Source organism: Vigna umbellata, chromosome 8 (genome assembly GCF_029865625.1).
Source record: "Vigna umbellata cultivar VRB3 chromosome 8, Vumbellata_1.0, whole genome shotgun sequence".
Lineage (NCBI taxonomy): Eukaryota > Viridiplantae > Streptophyta > Magnoliopsida > Fabales > Fabaceae > Vigna > Vigna umbellata.
In genome coordinates this window covers 19,305,968-19,330,150 of record NC_142172.1, presented here as the reverse complement: position 1 = coordinate 19,330,150, position 24,183 = coordinate 19,305,968, and the positions used below count along the sequence as shown (strand labels likewise).

Genomic DNA, 24,183 nt, shown 5'->3' with positions numbered 1-24,183 from the left:
CACTAAGATAAAGTGAATGAATTTTCGATCTCCCGCTCAAATTTTAATTGAATTCACTAACATTTTGACGTCTAACGTTGGGGTATTCGACGTTTTATATCCTTTTTTACGTCGAATTACAATTTTAAACGACGTTTAATAATTGCATTTATTTACAAAAATGCCACTGGTCATTTTTAATGTTGGCTATTCAATGGTTAGACGTTAAACACATGATGTTATACGTTGTTTTTGTACTAGTGAACAGAATAATAATATGAAAACAACATAGGATGAAAACACCAAGACTTTGAACCAAAATCCCCAACACATAAAACCTTAGGAAAACACCTAGGATTTTAGGAAACTGAAAAACAGCTAAGTCAAACACCTAAACGCAATGTTAAACGATTATCAAGTGTCAATACCGAATTTCGTTCGGATTGATTTTTTGGCTTTACTGTCTCCTATGTTTTGTTATTTATTTTATTTTTTTATTAGTTTATTTTATTTTCGTTTTTTATTATTATTTTTATTTATTTATTTATTTTTGTTATCTATTATTATTTTGTTTTTATTCTATCTTTATCTATATAAATTATCTTATTTTATTTTATTCTCTCTTTTATTTATTATTTTCTTTTTTTTTGTTTTGTTTTACCTTTTTATATTTTATTTTATTTTAATATAATTAATATAATTAAAAAGAAAAAAATATATGCGGAGCGTGAGGGACAAAAACGATTTTCTGCCGAGAGCAAAAGTGGTGCAAAGCGGTTTTGTCATACGGATTGGCAGAGACGATTTGGGCATTGGCAGAGGGGATATACGGATTTGGTTAGTACATAAAAAAAAGCAGAGAAGAAGGAGGGGAGGGGGAGAGTAAAAGGAGAATTTGGCATTGCTTCTCGGACCTTCATCTTCGATCATCATCCAGAGCTTCCACTTCACGAAGAAAAAAAGGACGCCAGCCAAGAAGGGAGAGATCACCGGAGACGAAGCTGACAAAGGCAAGCAGAGCTCCAAGAGGTAAGCACACCTTGCTCGTGTAGACATAGTCATGTAAGCTTGCTGCATTCTATTTCATTTTATGCTTGAGTATGTATTGTGGTAGGAGTCTTCCCCTTTCTCCATTGAATGTCATCCTCCTACATTCCCCCTGCTAGAGGAATTCCAGCAAGTCGTAAATTAATTTCTCATAATCCTCACCCACAATCACAACAAAAGAAAAAAACAATGGAGCCAGTATCATCTTCACCGGAACCACTCCATTCACCCATTAGAACCTCCATCCCAACTCGCGCATAACATCATCATCCTCAACCTGCATTGCACAAAGCCACAGCCAAAAACAATGACCAACTAGATTAAGGTAGTAGTGCGCATAGGGAGAAGAGAAACAGAGAAGGAAAGAAAGGCTTGGAGCTGTGGCCGGCGACGATTTCGGCGGTGAGCAGTGTACTCGCAACGCTTTGGACCATGGCATACGGCGGCTGGCTAAGACCGCGGTGGCGACCCGCATTGCCGGCAGCACCTCAGGTGGAGAAAGAAGGTCATCGTGGCAGCGAGGACTAGGCAGAGGGCTTCTTCGCGGTAGTCGGTTTGACGGGAGCGGCTGTACGCGCGCGAGCAGAAGAGGAAAAGGGGAACCCAGCGCCGTGGCTGACGGTGGCTCCGGTGACGAGCGGAGGCAAACCCCTCCCTGGGTTACCATTTTCGAAGGGAAACGAGAGAGAAGGCAGTGGCGCCGCGGTCGACCATGCTTCCGGTGGCGCCTGAGGTCGCCGTCGACGCCGAGACCAGTAGAGGGTCCTCCCGCGGTGGCTGTTCAGGCGGTGGCTGGTTCGAAGAAGCAGTGGCGCGGTGGCCGTCTGGGCGGAGGTGATCGCCTCGGATTTTCCTCGCTCAGAGAGAAAGAGACCCTAGGTCTCATTTGAGAGCAGTGGCGCAGAGAATGGGGGAACCCCTAAGGTTTCCTGAGCTGCTGGAGAATGAAAAGGCCTTGGGCCTACTGCTGACCCAGCCCCCTTTGCGCAACCCCATTCTTCACCCACGCACCCCCACACATCCTCGGGCCAGTGCTGGGCCAAGCCCAAAATAAAAATCAAACAAAGTTGTTTCTGCACCCCTTTTATTAGTATTTCGCCCCCTTTTCGTCTGGGCTTAGGGCCAGTCCGATGTTAGAAATAAATTTGGTTTAGGCACCCCTGTTCTCACTTCCTCACCCCTGTTCTCACTTCCTCACTCCTTTTAGTTTGGATTTAGGCCCAATCTGTTTTTAAAAGGAAAAAATAGTTTAGACACTCCCACCCCACTATTTATTTTATTTTTATTAATTATTTGTTTATTTGCTTTGCTTTATTTATTTTATTTTGTTCCCTTATTTATCTTATTCTATTTATTTTTTTTTATTTTATTATTTTTATTGTTGTTTTTGTTTTCATTGTTTTTATTTTATTTTATTTATTTATTCTAAATATCTATTTATTTTAAAATACATATTTAATAATACATAAATAAATAAATAAATAAAATATTTATATATATATATATATATACAAAATTTACAAAAATATTTTAAAGGTTTAGGCACATGTGTGATCGCACGCATCGTCCTCGTGCTAAAAACCTCTTTTTCTTTCTTATAAAAAATTACAAAAATATATTTTAAAGGTTAAGCACACGTGTGACCGCTCGCGTCGTCCTTGTGCTAAAAACCTCTTCTTCTTTTATAAAAAGATACAAAAATACATTTTAAAGGTCAAGCACATGTGTGATCGCTCGCATCGTCCTTGTTCTATAAACCTTTTCTCTTTCTTTTAGAAAAATACAAAAATACATTTTAAAGGTCAAAAACATGTGTAATCGCTCGTATCGTCCTTGTGCTAGAAACCTTTTCTCTTTCTTTTATAAAAATACAAAAATACATTTTAAAGGTCAAGAACATGTGTGATCGCTCGCATCGTCCTTGTGCTAAAAGACCTTTTCTCTTTCTTTTATAAAAAAATACAAAAATATTTTAAAAGTTTAGGCACATGTGTGATCGTTCGCATCGTCCTTGTGCTAAAAACTTTTCTCCTTCTCACATAAAAATACCAAAATATAAAACATTCACATCTTCAAACAACAATCAACCTTTCAGCCAGAACTACGTGATCTTTGATTCTCCATCAAAAGTGGAGATATGTAGGAGCAAGGCTAGTCCTTGTTAGGTTCACTTCCCAAAAATCCAAAATCATTTCAAAACAAATTTTCAAACAATTTCCAAACAAACTTCTCAAACGGTTTCAAAAGAACTACGTAACCCTGATTTCTCATTCTGAATGAGAATACGTAGGAGCAAGGTCAATCCTTGTCGGGCCCAAAAAAACCAAAAAATATATTTTGTTTATTTAGAATTTTATTTTAGGAGATAGTTAAACATTTTGAAATCACATTCGCGTATTTAGTTAAAGGTACTGCCTTCGGGCAGGCGCTGTAGGGTGCTAATACCTTCCATACGCGTAACCGACTCCCGAACCCAGAATCTGGCTTTCGTGGACCGTGTCTTATCATTTTATGGTTTTTCCGTAGTTTTCCAGAATAAACTATGGTGGCGACTCCAAATCTCTTTTTAAAACCCGTTCCTTTTCTTTTTGGATCGTCGTCCCGTCGCGATTCCGGTTGCGACATCAAGTCAAAAGTGTTTAAGAGAGTTGAAGCTAAATGCGTAAAGCTTATCATACCTAAAGGGTATTCAATTTAGCTATCGGGAAAACAAAACAATATCAAGACAATGCCATTGACAAAACACATTAAAAGACTAAAACTTAAAACACAAGAAGTGTTTACTCTGCCTAAACGATACCATGAGCTAAAACATTACTTCGTCAGACGATGAAGTTTTTAATCAAGGCTTTGTATATTTGGAAGAAAAGTTTACCTGTCAAACGCTATCTCAATGGTAGGAAATAAAAAAACACTTTGTTGTTCTAAGCAAAAGCATCAAATGACATTAAATGATCAACATTTAAAAGCAACAAAAGTGATAAGAAAAGACATATTTGTTGCATGCACAATCTACTATATTCTTTGCAGATGAGCTATTCTACATGCATTCACAAACTTCAAATCAACGTATCAGAAGTGGACGTTAGAGACAAAAGAGATATTCATATAATGTTCTTCACTTGAAGCCATGTCTAAAAGAACGTACAACCTACTTCAAATAAAGGACTGAAAAAGCATATCTGTTATGACAAGTTGATTTTATCCAACGACTGTTGTACACGAAGAAAGAGAAAACACAAGAATCAAGACCAAGAGCTTAGTCTAACGAACATACATCCAAAAAGCCTATAAATAGAAGAACTTTCAAATAAAGAATTAAGAAGATAACATACAACGAAATATTCATCATGAGAAGCGTTCAAAAGAAAAGAAAAGAAAGAGCTTAAGAAAAAGAATACACTTGAGTAGAAAAAGAGAAAAGAGAAGAAAAGAAATACTCTCAAGCTTCATTGTTATTGATTGTAAGAAATAGAGCAAGAGAAAAGAGGGAAACACCTGCGAGTGTTTAGACTGCATTGTATTGTAATTACATCCTCTCTACAAGAGTAATAGTTTAAACGACTTATAAGCAATCTTTGATTGCAATTTTGAAAAGAATTAAAACACTTGTTGAACTCATTTGAGTTAAAGAAAATCTAGGCAAGGTTGCTTAGTACCAGTAATGGTGCGAATACTCATCCAGTATAGGGTAACATGTGGTTATTTGCTGACTGAGACCAGAAGTGGTGAGAATACTCATTAAATCTTGGGTAACAAGTGGTTATTCGCTGACTGAGACCAAAAGTGATGAGAATACTCAGTTGTAATATTGTTGAAAATTATAGTGGAACCTTGTGCGGAGGAGACTGGACGTAGCTCATGTGGAGTGAATCAGTATAAAATATTTGTGCATTCATTTCTTCTCTTAACTAAACGTTTTTCTCATAAAACCTGTAGTTGTGCTCTTATTTCTAAAATAGAATAAGCTTCCAAGTTAAACGATTATTCTTAAACAAAGGAAGTTCTTACAAACTTTGCAATGTACATTATGAATAGCTCGACAAAAGCATTTCTTGTTGTAATCCTTTATCAGGTCGAGCGTCTAAGCGTTTAAAAAAAAATTCTTAAAGCTCGAAATCGTGTTATATCAGAAGGGTTGCAAAAAGAATTTTTCCATTAAAACCATTCAACTCACCTTCTAGTGTTTTTCAGGTACTTTAGGGTTAAGTCTTCAGGTCCAAGTACTCGATCTGCAAACGTTCACTCACAAGTCCAAGTCTTGTCCGATTTGAGGAGCCTTCCGTGATCAAAGCTACTCTGATGGTACTTGCACAAGATATACTCTAATACTAAAGTCAAATTAACTTAGACAAAAAGCAACGAATGACCTACCTCCTTACCTCAAATTTCTATTTATAGATTTTGTGACGGACTTTTGATTAAGGTTGACCTAGTTATGGTGATTTACTTTGGTTCTATTTGGACCATTCGTTCTGGTGATTGATCGTTCAATCTGTTGTTGGCTGTCTAGTCTGGTGATTTGTCGCCGACTTGATAGTTGACTGTTCGACTTGGTAGTTGACTGTCTGGGTTAATGGTCTGATGTCTAGTATGTTAGTTGACCGTCTAGATTGATAGTCTGTCATCCGATCAATTAGGTGACTATTTGGGTTAATGATTAGTCATTCAGTCTTTTAAGTGACCGTCCAAGTTAATTGTCAATCGTTCGGTTTATTAGTTGATTGTTTGAGCTATTCATGAGTGTCCGGGTTGATAACTTATACACTCTCTCTTTCTGTCCTTAATAAATCATTATACCAAAAAAAGAATCTATCTAGTGACAAAGTGAGTTTTACTTCTATTCCTACTCGACCTAATAGACATACCAAAGAGCATAACTTAACAAAATTTAGGCTTAATACCGTATTTTGTCCCCAGTTTCGCTCGACAATGTCAAATTAGTCCATCATTTAAAAAGTGCGTCAATTACGTCCTTACTTAATAAAATTTATATCAATGAAATCCCTTCCGTTAAATCCGTACAAACGGCGTTAATTATTTTTCTCTCTCTTCTATTAACGTCGTTTGTACGGATTTAACGGAAGGGATTTCATTGATATAAATTTTATTAAGTAAGGACGTAATTGACGCACGTTTTAAAGGATGGACTAATTTGACATTATCGAGCGAAACTGGGACAAAATAGGGTATTAAGCCCAAAATTTATTAAGTCTTTTCATTTTGGAAATGTCAACATTCAATCTCATCCAGATGAAAAATAAAAATATTAAAAAAATATATAAATAATAAAAGTAAAAGAAAAAAATAAAAAAATAAAAAAATAAATTAATAATAATAATTATAAAAAGTGTAATGTAATATTTTTTAATTAAAGAAAATTAATTAAAAAATAGATTATTTTGCAATAGAAATTTAAGAATGCATAAAGCAAATTAAAAAAAGAAAAATAAAAATTTAATTAAAAATTATTTGGCTTATTTTATTTTATTTATTTCTTTGTTTTTTATTTAGGCTTCCCGGCCCACTTTCTTTTTTTTCTAGGCACAATGGAATGTGGTGTTTTGTTCTTCCCTCAACACGTTTTTTTCACGTTTTGGCAATTTGGAGGGAAGTATAACAAATTTGTTAAAAACAATGATTATAAAAAACAGGTCACAAGGAGGGAATGAAAAGGGGAGTATGATATAAGCTTACCGGGGAAGAAAATAACTTCTTGAATTATTATTTTATACTCTTTTATTTATTTATATTTTCAAAAATTTAAATTTAAAAAATAACATCATCCATTGAGCCACAGACAACACTCCTAGGTAGCAGTATATTTAACCCTTGTGAGGCGTAATCCAAACTTTGCTGTTTTGAACAGAGACTCAGAGCAAACACATTCATGGCGATTGAAACGCTAGTGTTAGGTATTCCCTTGTTCATATTCCCCCTCTTATGGTGCAAGAACACGAATCAACCTTACCCCTACATGATTTGTTTGCAGGCGCTGGTCAAGAAGTTGGGAAGAGCTGCGTGGTGGTAACCATGAATGGCAAACGAATCATGTTTGATTGTGGAATGCATATGGGGTTCTTGGACCATCGTCGTTACCCTGATTTCACCCTTGTCGATCCCAATCAAGATTTCAACTCTGCCATTACTTGCATCATCATCACCCACTTGTTTGTGTCACTCCATTATGAATTTTCCTGTTTTTAATTATTATGATGTTAAACTATTCTCTTGATTGGTATTGGTTTCTGCGTTTTAAGTTTCAGTCTCTAAACGAGAAAATTGCAAGTTTTATCAGTGCCACCGGAAAGTTTTGTAACATCTTTACGATGTTGGAAGGTTGTTGTCTAGCTCTGATGTCAATACAAAAGAGAGACTGAAATTGTAAGTTGTAGTCCTTTGGTAAGATTAACATTAATATTGGAGAAAGATAATTGTGATGTTCTAATTTTAAAATCGTTATTGTCTTATAAACAACACAAAAAACTATCTACTACCATGTTGATAAGTTTAGATTGAACATCTACTGTCTAACCCTTGCATTGTCTTACTTTGCTGTGACAGTTCTTCTATTATTCCTATTTCTATATGTAGAGATTCTTTGTATGTGTTACGCGTTGGTCTGTATATAGAACCTTCTATGATACACATTATTTCTTTCACTCTTATTCTTGTTTTTTCTTGTGATTGTCCTAAGAATCTAACAATAACAACATTTCGTTTTGTAGAATTGCTACAAAACTTTCCGAGAATGATTAGCCACTACAAGATTTTATGTAGAGGCTAAAACTTGCCATTTTCTCGTAGAGACTAAAATATAAAATGGAGACAACAATTTGGAGAGAATGAAAGAGTTTAACCTCCTCACCCTTCTTGTTATTAGCATTTTGACGTTGCCTTGTCATTTCAAAAATTTCGGCAGTCATTTGGATCATGTTGGCGCTTTAGCGTACTTCACAGAAGTTTGTGGGTATAATGGACCAATTTACATGACGGTGAGTCCTTTTTCTGCTACATGTTTGATGAAATGTTTACCTGAACATATACAATAGTTTATGGAATTGTCTAATATAACAGAATTTGAATATTTGTACTAAAATATTTGGGTTTAATTTAGCTATAAACTTTTACTGTGCTTCACTAATTTTTTTGTTCCTACCCCCTGCCTAAAAGAACCATAATTTGATCCTTTTTCAAAACTCTTCATAGAACAGCCCGCTTTTGTTTTCTCAAGTTGCAAATATTTTTATCCTTGATGCCGTTTTGTGTTTAAATTCCCATGTGAAAAATGACCTTAGTTTTGGTCTTTCCATGTATAAAATTCTGCATTTTGATTGGTTGTATAGTTTTTCGTTTTATTTCCTATTAGAAAAATACTCTTACCTTATAAATTATGGAAACGTGGAGATCTATTTCCACACACACATATATATTTATTTAGTGACAAAAAAAATACAACTTTTTCATGCGGGGCCTAACACAAAAAGCAAGTCTAGGGAGCAAGATTATAATATCAATGAAACTTTGAATACACATTTTTGAAAACATATTTAAATTTTTGAAAATAGGAAAAAAAGAAGGTGAAACTAAATGGACCGATAAGCATTAGCTTCCAAGTCATAATTCTACATTAGTAAATTTAACTTGAGTTTTATTTGATTTTAAACAGTACCCAACAAAAGCTTTGGCTCCTTTGATGTTGGAAGACTATCGCAAAGTGATGGTTGATCGGCGGGGTGAGGAAGAGCTATTCTCATCTGATCAAATTGCTGAGTGCATGAAGAAGGGTAATGTAGGATCCACTTTTTATTTAAAGTACCCCATCTATAGGTTGGTTAGACAACTATTACTTTAAACATGCCACTAGGAATATTGGTGCCTATTCTAGTTTTGACTTTGTTGAACTTTGAATTGTGTGCAGCTGTTGTATTAGGGATTTTAAGTGGAGGAAAAAGATTCATCTTTCAGCCTATAAATGTGCCATTTAAGTTTTGTTTTTTCAAATTGATAAATCTTGGTAGATTTCATTTACATGATTTACATTTTTGTTTGCATTTTAAAATTGTAATTTAATTTGATTCCATGTGCAGTTACTGCTGTTGATTTGAGGCAAACTGTACAAGTAGATGAAGACTTGCAGATACGTGCCTATTACGCAGGACATGTAAGGCTTGTGACTTCATCTCTTTAGTCATGTTTACTGTTCTGAAAAAAGTATAGCATCAGATGTTGGTGAAATTTTTTACCATAAAAGTTCTGTTTTAGTTTTTGTGTTTATAAGTTGAAAGAGGATAAGATGCTGAAAAATTGAAAAATCAAATCTTTAGCTAGACGACAATCATAATAAAATAAAAATTATGGTAATCACTTGAAAGGATTAGTATGAAAGAAAGATTTTTATTCAATTTGATTCATTTGAAATAGTACATTAGCATCTATATATACAAAACTCTAACCCTAAAGTAATAATTACAAAATGATCTCTAGAACTTTCTACCAGCTTCTAACAACCTCTAGTAGAACATTTAATATCTTACTAACAACACTCTCCCTCAAGTTGGTGAATGATCTATCATTCCTAGCTTGCATGTGAGATCATGAAATCCCTCAATGGGAAGATCTTTTGTGAACAAATATAAATATGCTTATTGATGCCCAAATGGAACATATGAAGTAATGATAACACCACTATCTAGTTTTTCTTCAATAAAGTGTCGATATATCTTTATGCGTTTGATACTAGAGTGGATTGTGAGCAATTCTAATAGCTGACTTATTATCGCAATAAATAATCATAGGTTCTTCATATGTCACTTTAAGATCATTTAGAATAATTCTCAGCCATAACAATTCACACACTCCATGTGCCTAGCTTAGAATGCAGCCTCTGCACTAGACCTTGCAACAACATTTTGTTTCTTAGTTCTCCAAGTTACCAAATTTCCACCTAAAAACATACAATATCCTGAGGTGGATTTACTATTTGTGATAGACCCTTCATAATCTACAATAATATACACTTTCATTTTTAATTTTTCATTCCTCTTGAACAATAATCCCCTCATTGAACTTTTCTTCAAATATTGAAGGTTTTGTTTATAGCTTGTAAATGTCTCTCCCTTGGATCATGCATGAATTGACTAATTATACTAACACCCTAGGCTATGTCAAGTCTTATGTGAGCTAAGTAAATGAGCTTCCCTACAAGTTTTTGATATTAGCCTTTGTTCACAATAGAACTGCCTTCATCACTCCCAAATGCCATGGTTTTGTTCTATAGGAACTCCATTGGTCTTACAATTAAGATTACCTGTTTCTTTGAGAAGAACAAGAACATACTTTCTTTAGAAGATAAATATGCCTTTCTTCAAGTAAGTAACTTCTATCCCGAGGAAGTACTTTAATTTTCCTAGATCCTTCATTTCAAACTGAGCAACAAGCTTTTCTTTAAAGATTTGTTTCTTGTGTTCATCATTTTTTGCAACAATCATATCATTTCAACATAGCCCAAGAGTAGAGTAAGTTTTCCTTATGAGAAATGTTTGATGAACAAAGTATGGTTACCTTGACTTTGTCGATATCCCATGTAGATCATAACTTGAGTGAATCTACCAAACCAAGCATGGGGTGATTACTTGGGTCCTACAAGGCTTTCTTCAACCTACATACTTTATTCCCTTTGTCAATAGGCTTAAAACCTGGAGATATTTCAATATAGACTTCTTCCTCTAATTGTCCATGCAAGAAAGCATTTTTCACATCAAATTGTAATTCCCAACCAAAATAAGCTGCCAATGAGAGACTAATTCTAATAATATTCATTTTTGCCACAGGAATAAATGCTTCCTCATAATCAACACCATAAGTTTGAGTAAATCCTTTAGCAACTAACCTTGCTTTGTAATGTTCTAGTGCGCTATTAGATTTATACTTGACATTATAAATCCATTTGCTTCCTACGACCTTTTTATTAAGTGTCCTGTTAACAATTTCCCATGTTTGGCTTTTTTAAGGCACTCATCTCTTCATTCATGGCTCGAACCCAATTCTCATCCTTCAGTGCTTCTTGAACTGAAGTAGGGACTCTAATTGCGTCAATGGTAGAGAGGAAACTCTCGTACTACATAAATATGTTTTTAGAAGTCACAAAATGAGAAATAGGATACCTGGTACAAGACTGAGTTCCATTTCTCAATATAATGTGTAAGCCATCAAGGTTAGGTTCACAATTCATATTCATGGAGCAACCTCTTGGGTTTGTTGCTCAAAGGGAGTTTGTTTGGTTTGTAAGTTGTGCTGCTCTCTCTGTGGTTTGAAGCAATCTCCTTGTTCAAGGTTTGGAAAGTGTTGGAAGTCCCACATCGACTAGAGATAAGGCCAATTCAGTGTATATAAGTGGGTGCAAACCTCACCCTACAAGCCGGTTTTGTGGGGTTGAGTTAGGCTTAAAGTCCACTTCTAACATGGTATCAGAGCCATGGTTAGAGCCTATCCTAGCGATAATTTGTTGTTTGTTGGACATATTGTTCCACCCGCTATCGGACCACCCATTAAAATGTCTAATCCCACGCTCGAGATGTATATACCTCGGTGTGAGGGGGTGTGTTGGAAGTCCCACATCGACTAGAGATAAGGCCAATTCAGTGTATATAAGTGGGTGCAAACCTCACCTTACAAGCCGGTTTTGTGGGGTTGAGTTAGTCTTAAAGTCCACTGCTAACAGAAAGTTCAACCACATTGTTCAATCCTTTGGACTGACACATAGTAAGGCAGACTGGCCTTTTCTATTGTCACAGCACACATCCCTTGGGATATTGCATGCACCTTGTTCTAAGTCAAGGTTCCTATACCTATTGGCTCATCTGAGAAAAATTGTTAAAGAATTTTTTACTGAGTTTGTTGGATTAAATGACCAACTTGAAGATGTGTTGACCAAGTCCTTAAGGAGACCTCAGATTGAGTTCATTTGTTCTAAGTTTGATACATACAATTTGTATGCTCTAACTTGAGGAAGAGTATTAGAATAACTACTAAGTCTATGTATGTTAGAGTAATTATTAAAGTCTAAAAGTAGGGAGTAGTGTGTTGCGAACTACTTCCAGTTGTACCTTTATCTGTACTTAGGGGCCAAGGGCAGTCTTTTGATCTTTCATGTTCATCAGCTTAAGGGGGAGTGTCTAGTTAGGAGAGAAGATATTATTAATTATTGTTAAAATATTGTAGGGATAAAAAGAATTATTATTAATTATTGTAATTATTTCTAAGATGGTAGAGTTCTCTATATAATGTACTCCATTGTACTGTTTGGATTAAGAAATAGAATCAGAGTTTTCTAACTTCTTATAGTAGATTTTCCTTCCTTCAATGCCTTCGTTTTAGTACTTAAGCACATTGTTTTGATAAGGTTATTGGAGCTGCAATGTTCTATGCAAAAGTAGGAGATGCAGAAATGGTTTATACTGGAGACTACAATATGACACCGGATAGACACCTTGGAGCAGCTCAAATTGATAGATTACGACTTGACCTTCTTATAACTGAGTAAGAACATCATTGGTTGTATAAATGAACCTTATAACAAAGTTATCAATATTGTAGTGTCAGTGATAAATCTTCTTTTCTTGTTTATCTTTTACTCCATTTTCTACAATTATTTTAAGTTTTGAACATACTTTTCACAGACTATTTATCTGCATGCATTATCATTACTAACTCATTCTCATATTGATATTACTGTTAGAAATGCGAATTATTCCTTTTCTAGTACCTAATAGCCTAAACTTTTGAGATGTTGGTTCTTGAATTGTTCAAACCATATGTGACCAAGAGGTCATGTGATCAATTATTTTTGTCTTATTTTTTCATTATTACTGTTTTGAGGCAAAATCCGTTTAATTATTATAATTCCCATTACTTCATCACTTGCATGGTATTCCAACAGTTCCAGTAATAAACATCATTGGTTTTATTTCTATTTAGTAAATTCTTCATCCGTGCCTAAGAGGCATCATCGTAATTGTAAAAGAATGAGTTTCTGCCCATATGAAATGTAAACCAAAGTTGTGAAATTTTTGGATCTTTAAACTGAATTCTCTGGTATTTGTTAGCTGTTTGGATGAAGGATTTTGTGGCTAACTACCTATGTCAGATATAAAATTTGGTAGATTAGTACAGTCCATGGTAGTTTTTCATAAACATTATGCAATTGTCTTATGTTACCAAGGTACAGTAGTTTATCTGTGTTATCATCACTTTCTTTCCTCTTTTTGCTTAATGGTTTAATGGGTTTTAAATGCATGAATCCTATATTGGATTTACTGCTTGAAGTTATAAGATTGATTTTCTTGGATACATTTTTTATATGATTCTAAAAGAAAATAATTTCAGATCCACATATGCGACTACAATTCGTGATTCAAGATATGCTCGAGAGAGGGAATTCCTCAAAGCTGTATGTATTTGCAATACTTAATTTATGATGTGATGCTGCTTGTGTAATATGATGTCTTGTTTTCTTTCAGACATTTCTTTAAAAAAAAAACATTGTTGATCTCACTTTCCCAGTCCTTTCTTGTCATACTTTTGCTATTATTACTTTAAGAAAAAAAAATGTGTAATATGATGATGAAATTCTGAATAGCTCAGCACTTAGTGATCTAGCTCAGGGTCCAGAAGAATAACCCAAAGCATGACTCAGCAAGAGTTCGGGCCTGTATCCCTTTTCTCCATTAAGGTCCAATAAAGGAGAGTGCACATAGCATTGGAGGTTAGGCTGCCTTTGGGCCCACTAGAGAGGCACACATGGTTTGGCCATTTGAGGAGAGGAGCGCGTGACTTAAAGAGCAAGGAAGAGAGTGCAACACATCTTGAGCTTCTAGAACAGGGTCACATTCAGCATTAGGCACGTGTGAAATATGTAACTCATAGATCAATAATTAGTGGCACCAAATTAAGGAGCTAATTAGGATTAGTTTAAATTTGAATTTCCCTCCTCTTGCCTAATCAACCGGTCTCAAACTATAAATAGAGTGCCTTTCCTATTGCAAAGGTAGACTTGATTATTGAGTGTTGGAAGTCCCACAATGACTAGAGATAAGGCCAATTTAGAGTATATAAGTAGGTGCAAACCTCACCTTACAAGCGGAGTTTGTGGGGTTGAGTTAGACTTAAAGTCCACTTCTTAACATAGTATTAGAGCCATTGTTAGAGCCTATCCTAGCGATATTTGTTGTTTGTTGGACATATTGTTCCACTCGCTAATTTAGAGTATATAAGTGGGTACAAACCTCATCTTACAAGTCGGTTTTGTGGGGTTGAGTCTCTTTCAATTCTTTGCTTTTGTTTTTCAAAATGAACTCAATCCACCTACTCTGATGCTGGGTACTAATTTTCAAATTAAATTATTTAGGTTCATAAATGTGTATCATGTGGAGGCAAGGTGCTTATTCCAACATTTGCTCTTGGAAGAGCTCAGGTATTCTTATTATGATTGCCATTCATCTCACTGTTTGTAATTTATCCTTCCCTTTGTTATAGCTGATGGATGAAGTCCAAGCAACTATTTCTCTTATAAATTCTAAGTTTGTGTTTGGTTCAACATATTTTGAAGAAATTATCACTTATTCTTGCTTGTATTTTTGGGAGATCATTGAAAAATTAAATGATAATTTCCTAGAATTTAAGCTGTCCCACACAAGCACTTTATACTTATATATATATATATATATATATATATATATATATATATATATATATTTATACTTATATATAATTTAAAAGACTTGACAAAAGAACAATTTCACTAAGGTTATATTAATAAACCATGCCCACTGAAATTGATGTCTTTTAGTGACCAGTTCAATTTTCAAAACTATGATATATATGTAGTGGTTGTCTTATATTCACGAAGCTGTTACAATATCTAGGAACTATGCATTTTGTTGGAGGACTACTGGGAACGCATGAATTTGCAGGTTCCTATCTACTTCTCAGCAGGTTCGTTTCAGCCTATAATTTTGTGTCAATGATCTTTCTTTGATCTATTGTTTTTGTATATATAAACTATACATAATCATTTCACTATAATCCTTCCCATTTATAGAAAACAAGATTTTATCTTATTTCCTCAGTTTCACAATTACTTTTGTAAAGATATTATGTATATTCAATACATTAAATAAGGATCTGTCTTCTGCTCAGCACACATTTCTTTTTTTTTTAAATCTCTGCTTTTTGTATATTTCGTTCATATCCTATAAAAAACAAGCATGAAGGGAGCAAGCTGGAATAAGAACCAATGAGGTTCTGGAAAATGTTTGATGATGAGAGCCTCATTGGGTGGGGCAGTTTCAGATGAATCAGAAAATGGAGATGACAGCAACCTAGTGTAATTAGTGAGGATCAACGGAGAAGGTTGGAGATTCCTTGGATGAAATCTCCCTGAATGATTTATTATGGAAACTTTTACATTCTGATTAAATAAAAATCCAGAATTTATAATTGCAAATATAGAAATATGTTTTGTTGGTTTATATTGTTAGAATATCAACACAATATCTTAGAGGGGGAGAATGATTATGATAGATTAAGAGACTTTTGTTAGTTTAGGGATTACTATGCTATTCAACATTCTGCCCCTACTTTTTGGATATCATAAAATATATTATTGTCATTATAATGATAACTTTCAATGTATACAGAGAAGTTGTCATTCTTCCCCTCCCAAATATATGAATAGCTATTGTTGTCAATTTCTGTAATTATAATGATGATTTTCACTTAATTTTCAAAGAAGACAGTTATTATAACATAATTGTAAATATACACTTTAAAGAGATGTAGGGGAAGACAACATAAACTATATTCTCATTTCTTAGTTTGAAACAAGTACAAGAGGTTATTTAATCACCCTAGAGATCATTATTAATGAAATAACGACTCTTTGTATCCTTAATATATCTTAATATTAATATTTACTGTATCTAATAATATCTTCTCATAGCTCAACACTTTCCTTCAAGTTGGTACATGGATGTTAGATCTCCCACATCGACTAGAGATAAGACTGGTTTAAAGTATGTAAGTGGTTGCAAACCTCACTTTACAAATTGATTTTGTAAGGTTGACTTAGGCTTAAAGTCTACTTCTTAACATGTTATTAGAGCCATTGTTAGAGTCTATCCTAACGAGATTTATTGTTTGTTGATTATTGTTCCACCTGCTATCGGACCATCTATTGATGTCTAGTTTCACGCACGATATGTATATATTTTTGTCTGAAGGGGGTGTGTTGGAAGTCCCACATCCACTAGTGATAAAGCCAGTTTAGAATATATAAGTGAGTGCAAACCTCACCTTATCAGCCAATTTTGTAGGATTTAGTTAGGCTTAAAGTCTACTTCTTAACATGGTTTTAGAGCCATTTTTAGAGTCTATCTTAGCGAGATTTGTTTGTTGGGAATATTGTTCTACCTGTTATCAGGCCGTTATCGGACCATCCATTAATGTCTAGTTCCACGCTCGAGATGTATTTTGATAGGTTCCTGAATTGGGAACCTAATCAAAGACTCTCTCACTCACCAAGAAGACACAAGAAAGAGAGAAAACTGAATATTATTTCCAGTAAGAGTGTCTGTACAGTACGGGAAGAATTCAGAGGCTTAACCCTCTTCACAGGTTTGTCCACAATCAATGTACTAAAAAGCTCCTCCCTTCTAACTATCCAAACAATCTATTTATACAATTTCTATACCTTCTATCCTAATCCCATTTCCCATTATACCCTTATATCCTAACATTACACCCCGCTGCAGAACAACCTTGTCCTCAAGGTTGGAATGGGGAAGCTTGGTCTCATGGCTCCTCTTCCTCATCGGGTTACCATATGAAGGAAACCCACTGGCTTTGCCCTTCAATTCAAGTCAGGGGGCTTGGGCGGTGGCAAATTTTCCTCTTCTTCTTCGGCAAAGATCAACATTCGCAATCCCTGCTCTGGACATCGATGACCTGGGCTGAAAGGCCCTCCGCACCGGAAGCATCTTCCCTCTTCTCTCCTTTTCACGTACTCCGAATATGGTAGGTTGCGGGTATTCCTTTCCCTCCGGTTGCCAGTGGTTCTTGCGGCGCCGCCTCCGGGGGTCGCCTCTTTCTTCACGGAATCGACACTTTCCGCGGCCCCTCCTTGACTCTGCGTATCGCGTTGGATTTCTACTCGCGCCACCACCCCTGCCGTTCATCCCCACGAACTCTGGTTCTTGGGCGCCGATCCCCCTCCCGTCTTCGTATGCGCACCTAATTTCTCCACATCACGCGCGACTCGCATGGCTGTCATCAAGTCTTGGGGATCATGCGGCCTGACATGGTTGCCCACCTCCTCCTGGAGTCCCGCCATGAAGTAGCCCAGAATCTGTTCCTTTGGAATTTTGGTGGTCTGCCCCACCAACACTTCGAACTCTCTTACGTATTCCTCCACCGTCCCGACCTGCGTAATGGCCGATAGCCTCTCATACACCGTTCCCCGTGTTCCTCCCCCGAACCTAATCCCCAAAGCTCTCTTCAACCCTTCCCAAGAGTGATTCTTGGTTTTCTCTCTCCAAAATCGAAACTAACTCCCAGCATACCCCTCCATACTAATGAAGGCCAGTTGTAATTTCTCGTCTTCGTCCACTCTCTGCGCCTCGAAGAACTTTTCCGCCCTATTGATCCAGTTCCACGGTTCGCCACCTTCGAACACGGGTAACTCCACCCGTTTTCTCCAATTAATTTGTCCGTCCTGTCGCCCTTTTCCTCGTCTTCCTCTCTCCGCCTCCGGTCCGCCCTCGTTCTCGTTCACAGAGGATTGACTTCCCTCTCGGCGTGGCCCGTGTGGGTCGCGATTGCGATCCCCTAACATCTTCAGGATCGCTTGGATATCTTGGCGCATTGCTTCGTAATTTTGCCTCAATGCCCCGGTTTCATGCCGCAAGAACACCGTATCAGCCTTCGTCTCGGCTATCGCAATCTCTACCGTCTCCATCTGCCCTTCTACTGTCGCCACTCTTCCGTCCATCATGCGCGACTTCACCTCTTCGAATTGGGATCCGACAGGTTGAACCAATTGATAGGTTCCTGAATTGGGAACCTAATCAAAGACTCTCTCACTCACCAAGAAGACACAAGAAAGAGAGAAAACTGAATATTATTTCCAGTAAGAGTGTTTGTACAGGAAGAATTCAGAGGCTTAACCCTCTTCACAGGTCATAACTTGTTTACAATCAATGTACTCAAAAACTCCTCCCTTCTAACTATCCAAACAATCTATTTATACAATTCCTCTACCTTCTATCCTAATCCCATTTCCCATTATACCCTTATATCCCAAATACCCTATATCCTAACATATTTACTTCTACGTTTGGGGGTGTGTTGGATGTCCATTGACTAGAGATAAGATTAATTTAGAGTATATAAGTGGGTGCAAACATCACCTTACAAGTTGGTTTTGTAGGGTTGAGATAGGCTTAATGTCAACTTCTTAATAGATGTCAATCATTCTCAACTTGCATGTAAGATCATGAAATTGTTGTATGGGAAGTCCCTTTATAAATAGTTGATGAAATGTCCATCTATCTCTTTGTGCTTGGTTCTATTGCTATGGAAAAAATTGTGAGCAATACTAATAGTTGATTTATTGTCACAAAGCAAAGTCATAGTACCTCAAATTCAATTATACACTCCAAGTTTGGTAAGTACATTTTGTATGCTCTAGTTTGAGGGAGAATTTCATAATTGTGTAACTTATCTGGATGGGTTATGTTGGAAGTCCCACATCGACTAAAGATAAGGTCAATTTAGAGTATATAAGTGGGTGCAAACCTCACCTTACAAGCCGGTTTTGTGGGGTTGAGTTAGAAGTAGAGTCCACTTCTTAACATAGTATCAGAGTCAGGTTAGAACTTATCCTAGTGATAATTATTATAATAGGTTAAATTATGCATAGACTTGAAAGGATTGATTTGAAAGAAAGAAGATTCTTATCTACTTAATTAATTTGAAATAGCGCACAACTTCTATATATAGAGAACTCAAATCCTAAAATAATAATTACAAAGAGATCTCTAGAATATTCTAACAACTTCTAGAAGCTTCTAGTAATACATTTAATATCCTACCAACAACTTTCAATAATGCATTTAATATTCTACTAACAACACATAGTATTCCTATCTGACCTATTTGTGTAGCACCGATCATTACATTTTAGTATAGTTTATGTAAGGAACTTCTATAAATGAATGAATGACCTAAGAGATGAATCACTCTCTTAAGCATATTTTCCTTACTTCTATCTCACTTAATATCAATAATCATTACAGTATCTAATATTATCTTATTGTAACTCAACATTTGCAATTATCTAAAATATATCATTTAAAAAGATGGAACAACTAATTCTACAAGCATAATGGTTTAGCTGATTATGCATTATTCTTTTACCAAAGCTTCTTGTGCTGCACGGTGCACTCTATGTAGGCTTGTGCAGAATAGTTTTCCTTGTCCTTTTCAAAAGAATCAGATTAAGATAATAAAATACAGCTTAGTTTTGTAATTTCTTGAGTTGTCTATTATTCATAGGATGTTTCTTTTTTCCATTAGTTGTTGGGTCTGTGCTTCATACTAATACTCCATTTCTTTTTTTCCAGGATTAACAATCCAAGCTAATGCATATTATAAAATGCTTATTAGTTGGACAAGCCAGAAGATTAAAGATACATACTCTAAACATAATGCTTTTGATTTTAAGAATGGTAATTTCAATATTTTTTTATCATATCATAAATATTCTGTCTGGCATCGTTATGCATTCATATGTTCACTCACATCTGTGTACTGTTCCTTTTTTCAATGTTTGTTACATATCTTTAGTGCTGTGATACATAAGCCTTGACGTTGGGACCATTCCTAAGTCAGAGATTATAGTTCTTTAATTAGTAATTGTAACAGTCTGCCAAAGCATTAATGAATTTGATGTTTAAAGCATTAATTTCCTCATAGCAAAAAGGTGATGGCTTGGGGCTGATTTCGTTTTAATGGTAAAGGGTTTGATTATACTGGGCAAAAGAGGTGAAATGGCTAACATATGGTAGTTGACTGGCAGCTGTAACTGGTGTCCTAAAAGACTAGAAGTGAATAGTTGCTTTACAGGTTTTGTGAAAAGGAATTTCTGCCATCAGATTCCTAGGTTTGACATCTATATAACATATACCATAGCTAGACCTTTTGATGATATGAAATTTTAAATATTTTCTGTTCATATCTGGTGATGACAAAATTGAATTTGTTGAAAAGAAAAATAAATCAAACAAAAGGAAATTGGTCTATTCTTGTTTACAGTTTTTCTTTTCATTGTCTAACTATATATAAAATAACTATGGTGTGTCCTCAAACTTTGATTGGCAAGACGAAAAATATTGAGATAATTGTGTCATTGTTATGCTAGACCATCTTTAATCTCTTACGAAATTTTTATTGAAGTTTCAAGGTCAGTTAGTAAAAGTCTGGAGTAGTAAAAGTAGAAGTCCTAATGGAGTATCATGGGGAAATATATGAAAATTTGCTAATATGGCATATATTATTTTTACTTTAAAACAAACTTATTCAAATGCATCCATATTGAAACTTTTTTGTGAAAACTCAAGAAATTAAGATTAGAGCTTTTGTTGCAATTATGTGTATTATCTGATAAGTTCTACGTCTCATTCATCTGGTTTGGGTGTTACAGTTCAAAAATTTGAAAGGTCTATGATAAATGCTCCTGGTCCTTGTGTTCTTTTCGCGACTCCTGGGATGATAAGCGGTGGATTTTCACTTGAAGTTTTTAAGCAGTGGGCAGTGTCAGAAAATAACCTTGTCACTTTGCCAGGGTACAATCCTATTTCTTCTTTTTCTTTACTTTATTTCTCTTTATATTAGCCACTTGATAGCACGATGAGCATAATGCAGATAAATGTTTCCTAAAACTAACTTGTCACATTGAATAGTATATGGATACGAAGCTATTTTAATACTGCCCTTTAATGATAAATATCACGCTTGACTAAAACTTCTGGTACATGCATATACATTGGTGATAGCATGTCACTCTAGGAAGTGACTGGTTCACATTTTTTGGATGGAAAGAAATTTAGAAATTGAAATGCAAATGATTGTTTTGGATGTGTACGAGTGAAATTGTTTTTTAAAAGCATAGGAATTATTTCACACGATTGTTTTAGATAAAAGTTAAAAATTTTACGTTCACGATTTCCATTATATTATTTATTTTACTGGTTGCAATTAAATCAATTTACTCACTAACTACTCAGCCCATCCATGCATAAATCCTTCATTTTACCCAAAAATTAAAAAAATTGAAGGATAAGATCATTTATTATTGGATGGCATATGGACCAACATATATCGTAATGTGTAATGCTTGAAGGGGCAAGCCTAGGTTGAGGTTTCATGATTTAGAGAAAACTCCTCAAATTAATGTATTAGAGACTGTTAGCAATTATAGTTTATTATTTCGTATTTTAACAGATTATAATAAGTGTATGATGTAAATATCCCTGAATGATAGGGATCTGGTTATACCCCTGAATAATAGGGATTTGATTACATCAAGTGTTATTATTATATTCCCAAAATCAGTTTTCCTATCTTATGTACTCTTAGTAATAAAATTATTCAATTCTACCCTAATATTTGAGAGAGACTATTCAAAATTGTAACTGTTGGTTGTCATGCTTGACAAATAAAGAATCTAACTACTTTTTGATAATCAAAATATAATTTCAATTTCTATATCATTTATTTTCAATTAAAAGAAAATAAAACTACAGATTTTGTGCAAAGAAAGGACTTCGGTAAAATAATTAGACAAGTAAAAAAGAGGAAGGAAAAATAATAAAAACAGTGACAGAAAGTTGTGGATAAGGCGAAGGAGCACAAGGTAAAGATTGGTGAGAATTTGAGGGGAAACAAGGTGTCATACTAGTGGAAGTTGGTATTGCTTTTAGGTGTAACTACGGATTTTTGTGTTTTCTCTCATGTATAGTTTTTATGTTTTATTTTTTATTTATTTCATGGTTCTGTCTTTCTGCATTCTACACCATGGCACTACATGTATTCTGTGCATGGAGAGACTTTCCTTTGCCATTCGTTTTACTGTCTCTTAGTATTCTTTTTCTTTTTAAGCAAAATATGTATGAATGTATACCAGAAAAGTATGATTGATCTATTCCATTTTCATATATTCGCAAACCAGTTGTATTCTGCTAGTCAGTTACTTTGTACTCTTGTAGGTATTGTGTGGCTGGAACGATAGGTCATAAATTAATGTCAGATAAGCGGGCCAAAGTTGATCTGGATGCTAATACAAGAATAGATGTGCGATGCCAGGTAAATATTATTCCCTACCCAATTACAGGGAGATATATCTAGCAATTCATTATTTTTACGAACTCCAGTTTAAAGATGCTTCACATGGCATGGGTAGAAACAGAGTTAACAGCATGTACAAGTTGATAAATTTGCACGTTGAAATTAGGAGAATAAACATCTTGACTTTCAGAGTATTACATTAGTCTAATTTCCTGAGCTTGGTGTTTGAGATGATGAGTATGCTTCTGACATGACCTTTTTCATATTAATATACAACTGAAACCATATTTCTTCTTTCACTTCTCTGTTCTGTAATAGAAAATTTTGTCCTCTTCTTGAGTTGATATTGGTACACTGGGCATAAACTGATTTTAAGTTTCATGTTCCACTTCAACTAATCTATGTCGCTGTCACCTATCAATGTTCCTCCTATTATCTTGAAATTTGGTTTTGAAGACTTGTTTGCTATAAAAATAAGACCAAGATGATATTGTAATACTGCTTAAATTTAAATTAGTGTCTTTCTAGTCTTGAATTGCTTGAATATCCAAAAACAAGAAAGCCTTGTAGTCTTCTGCTATATTGTACAAATTAGCATTGAAGGTAACTGCGTCATTTCATCTAGTTTCTGGTATAACTTCGACTCGTCTTAAATTGGCAGGTTCATCAATTAGCTTTTAGTCCTCACACTGATTCTAAAGGGATAATGGATCTTGTAAATTTTCTCACCCCCAAGCACGTTATTCTAGTGCATGGAGAGAAGCATAAGATGGCTTCCCTTAAAGAAAAGATTCATTCTGAATTTGGGATTCAATGTTATGATCCTGCAAACAATGAAACCATATGCATTTCTTCAACTCACTCTGTAAATGCAGAAGCCTCAGACACTTTCATTCGAAGCTGCTTGAGTCCAAACTTCACATTTCAGAAATGTAGTTCTGCGGACGCATGTAACTCTACTACGATAGGCAAGAGCTTAATGCCTATGGTCCAAGTTGAAGATGAAAGGGTATCAGAGGGAGTTTTTATTGTGGAGAAGGGTAAAAAGCCAAAGATTGTACACAAGGACGAACTTTTGCTTATGTTGGAAGAACAGAAGCACGATACAATGAGCGGGACGTTCTGACATTGGTGATTCAATGGATAACTTAAGTGACAGGTGCTCTTAGCCTCATTTGTGCTTGCTAACAACTTGGTCAACTTCTACACGTCTTAACATTTATACACTCTCCAACTACCTATACCAATTAACTTGGTCATATTTAATGGTTCGTTGAACACAATCTAGTCAAAAAATTTCAAAAGAAAACTGTGTGCTCATTCATATAAGAAATCTCTTTACGTGACTCATGAGTATGGAAATTCTCTGTTTGGACGAAAGAATAAAATATATGTGAACTAAAAAATGTTGGGAATAAAAATATATTTTCATATATAATACACTCAAATCAGTTAATGAAAAACTCAAAAATCACTCAATTTCGCAAATCCTTGCCTTCTCTTACTTTTAAATACGTAAAATCAAACATAATTTTATCTACGAATCCGTCTTTACCAATATTTGTAAACAGTGACTCACCCACACGCTAGCATAGCATTAGTAAAAAAAAAACTTAATTATATGTTTTACTGTTCTCACATTATTATTTTTGTTTGAGAGGTTCGAGTTGTAGAAAGAAACACGAAAGATACAAGATTTACTGAAGATACCGTTTGTCTGGAAATGATGAATGAAAAGCTGAACCAATCATTACA

General features: G+C 35.1%; 1 protein-coding gene across 5 annotated transcripts; it reads left to right on the top strand.

The window, feature by feature from the left end:
• The first annotated feature begins 313 nt into the window (after positions 1 to 313).
• On the top strand, positions 314 to 23,774 carry CPSF73-II (cleavage and polyadenylation specificity factor 73 kDa subunit-II). Of its 5 annotated transcripts, XM_088096635.1 has the most exons (14): positions 314 to 1,008; positions 6,896 to 6,941; positions 7,019 to 7,196; positions 7,949 to 8,021; positions 8,696 to 8,813; positions 9,117 to 9,190; positions 12,431 to 12,567; positions 13,414 to 13,477; positions 14,435 to 14,500; positions 14,952 to 15,021; positions 19,707 to 19,811; positions 20,786 to 20,927; positions 22,350 to 22,446; positions 23,090 to 23,774. In XM_088096635.1, the coding sequence occupies exons 2-14, from the start codon at positions 6,917 to 6,919 to the stop codon at positions 23,552 to 23,554; spliced, it is 1,614 nt and encodes a 537-aa protein (XP_087952761.1). In that variant the 5' UTR covers positions 314 to 1,008; positions 6,896 to 6,916; the 3' UTR covers positions 23,555 to 23,774. The 5 variants fall into 5 exon arrangements, with proteins under 5 accessions (XP_087952761.1, XP_087952762.1, XP_087952764.1 ...); XM_088096636.1 differs by lacking the exon at positions 6,896 to 6,941 and having other exon boundaries at positions 315 to 1,008; XM_088096638.1 differs by lacking the exons at positions 314 to 1,008; positions 6,896 to 6,941 and adding an exon at positions 7,293 to 7,410 and having other exon boundaries at positions 7,055 to 7,196.
• Positions 23,775 to 24,183: the final 409 nt, after the last annotated feature.

Excerpts from the sequence above, each read along its gene's own strand:
- CPSF73-II (XM_088096635.1), top strand. The coding sequence starts at position 6,917 with ATGGCGATTGAAACGCTAGTGTTAG. Across the intron at positions 12,568-13,413 it reads CTTGACCTTCTTATAACTGA|ATCCACATATGCGACTACAA; the intron begins GTAAGAACATCA and ends AAATAATTTCAG. Across the intron at positions 22,447-23,089 it reads GAATAGATGTGCGATGCCAG|GTTCATCAATTAGCTTTTAG; the intron begins GTAAATATTATT and ends TTAAATTGGCAG.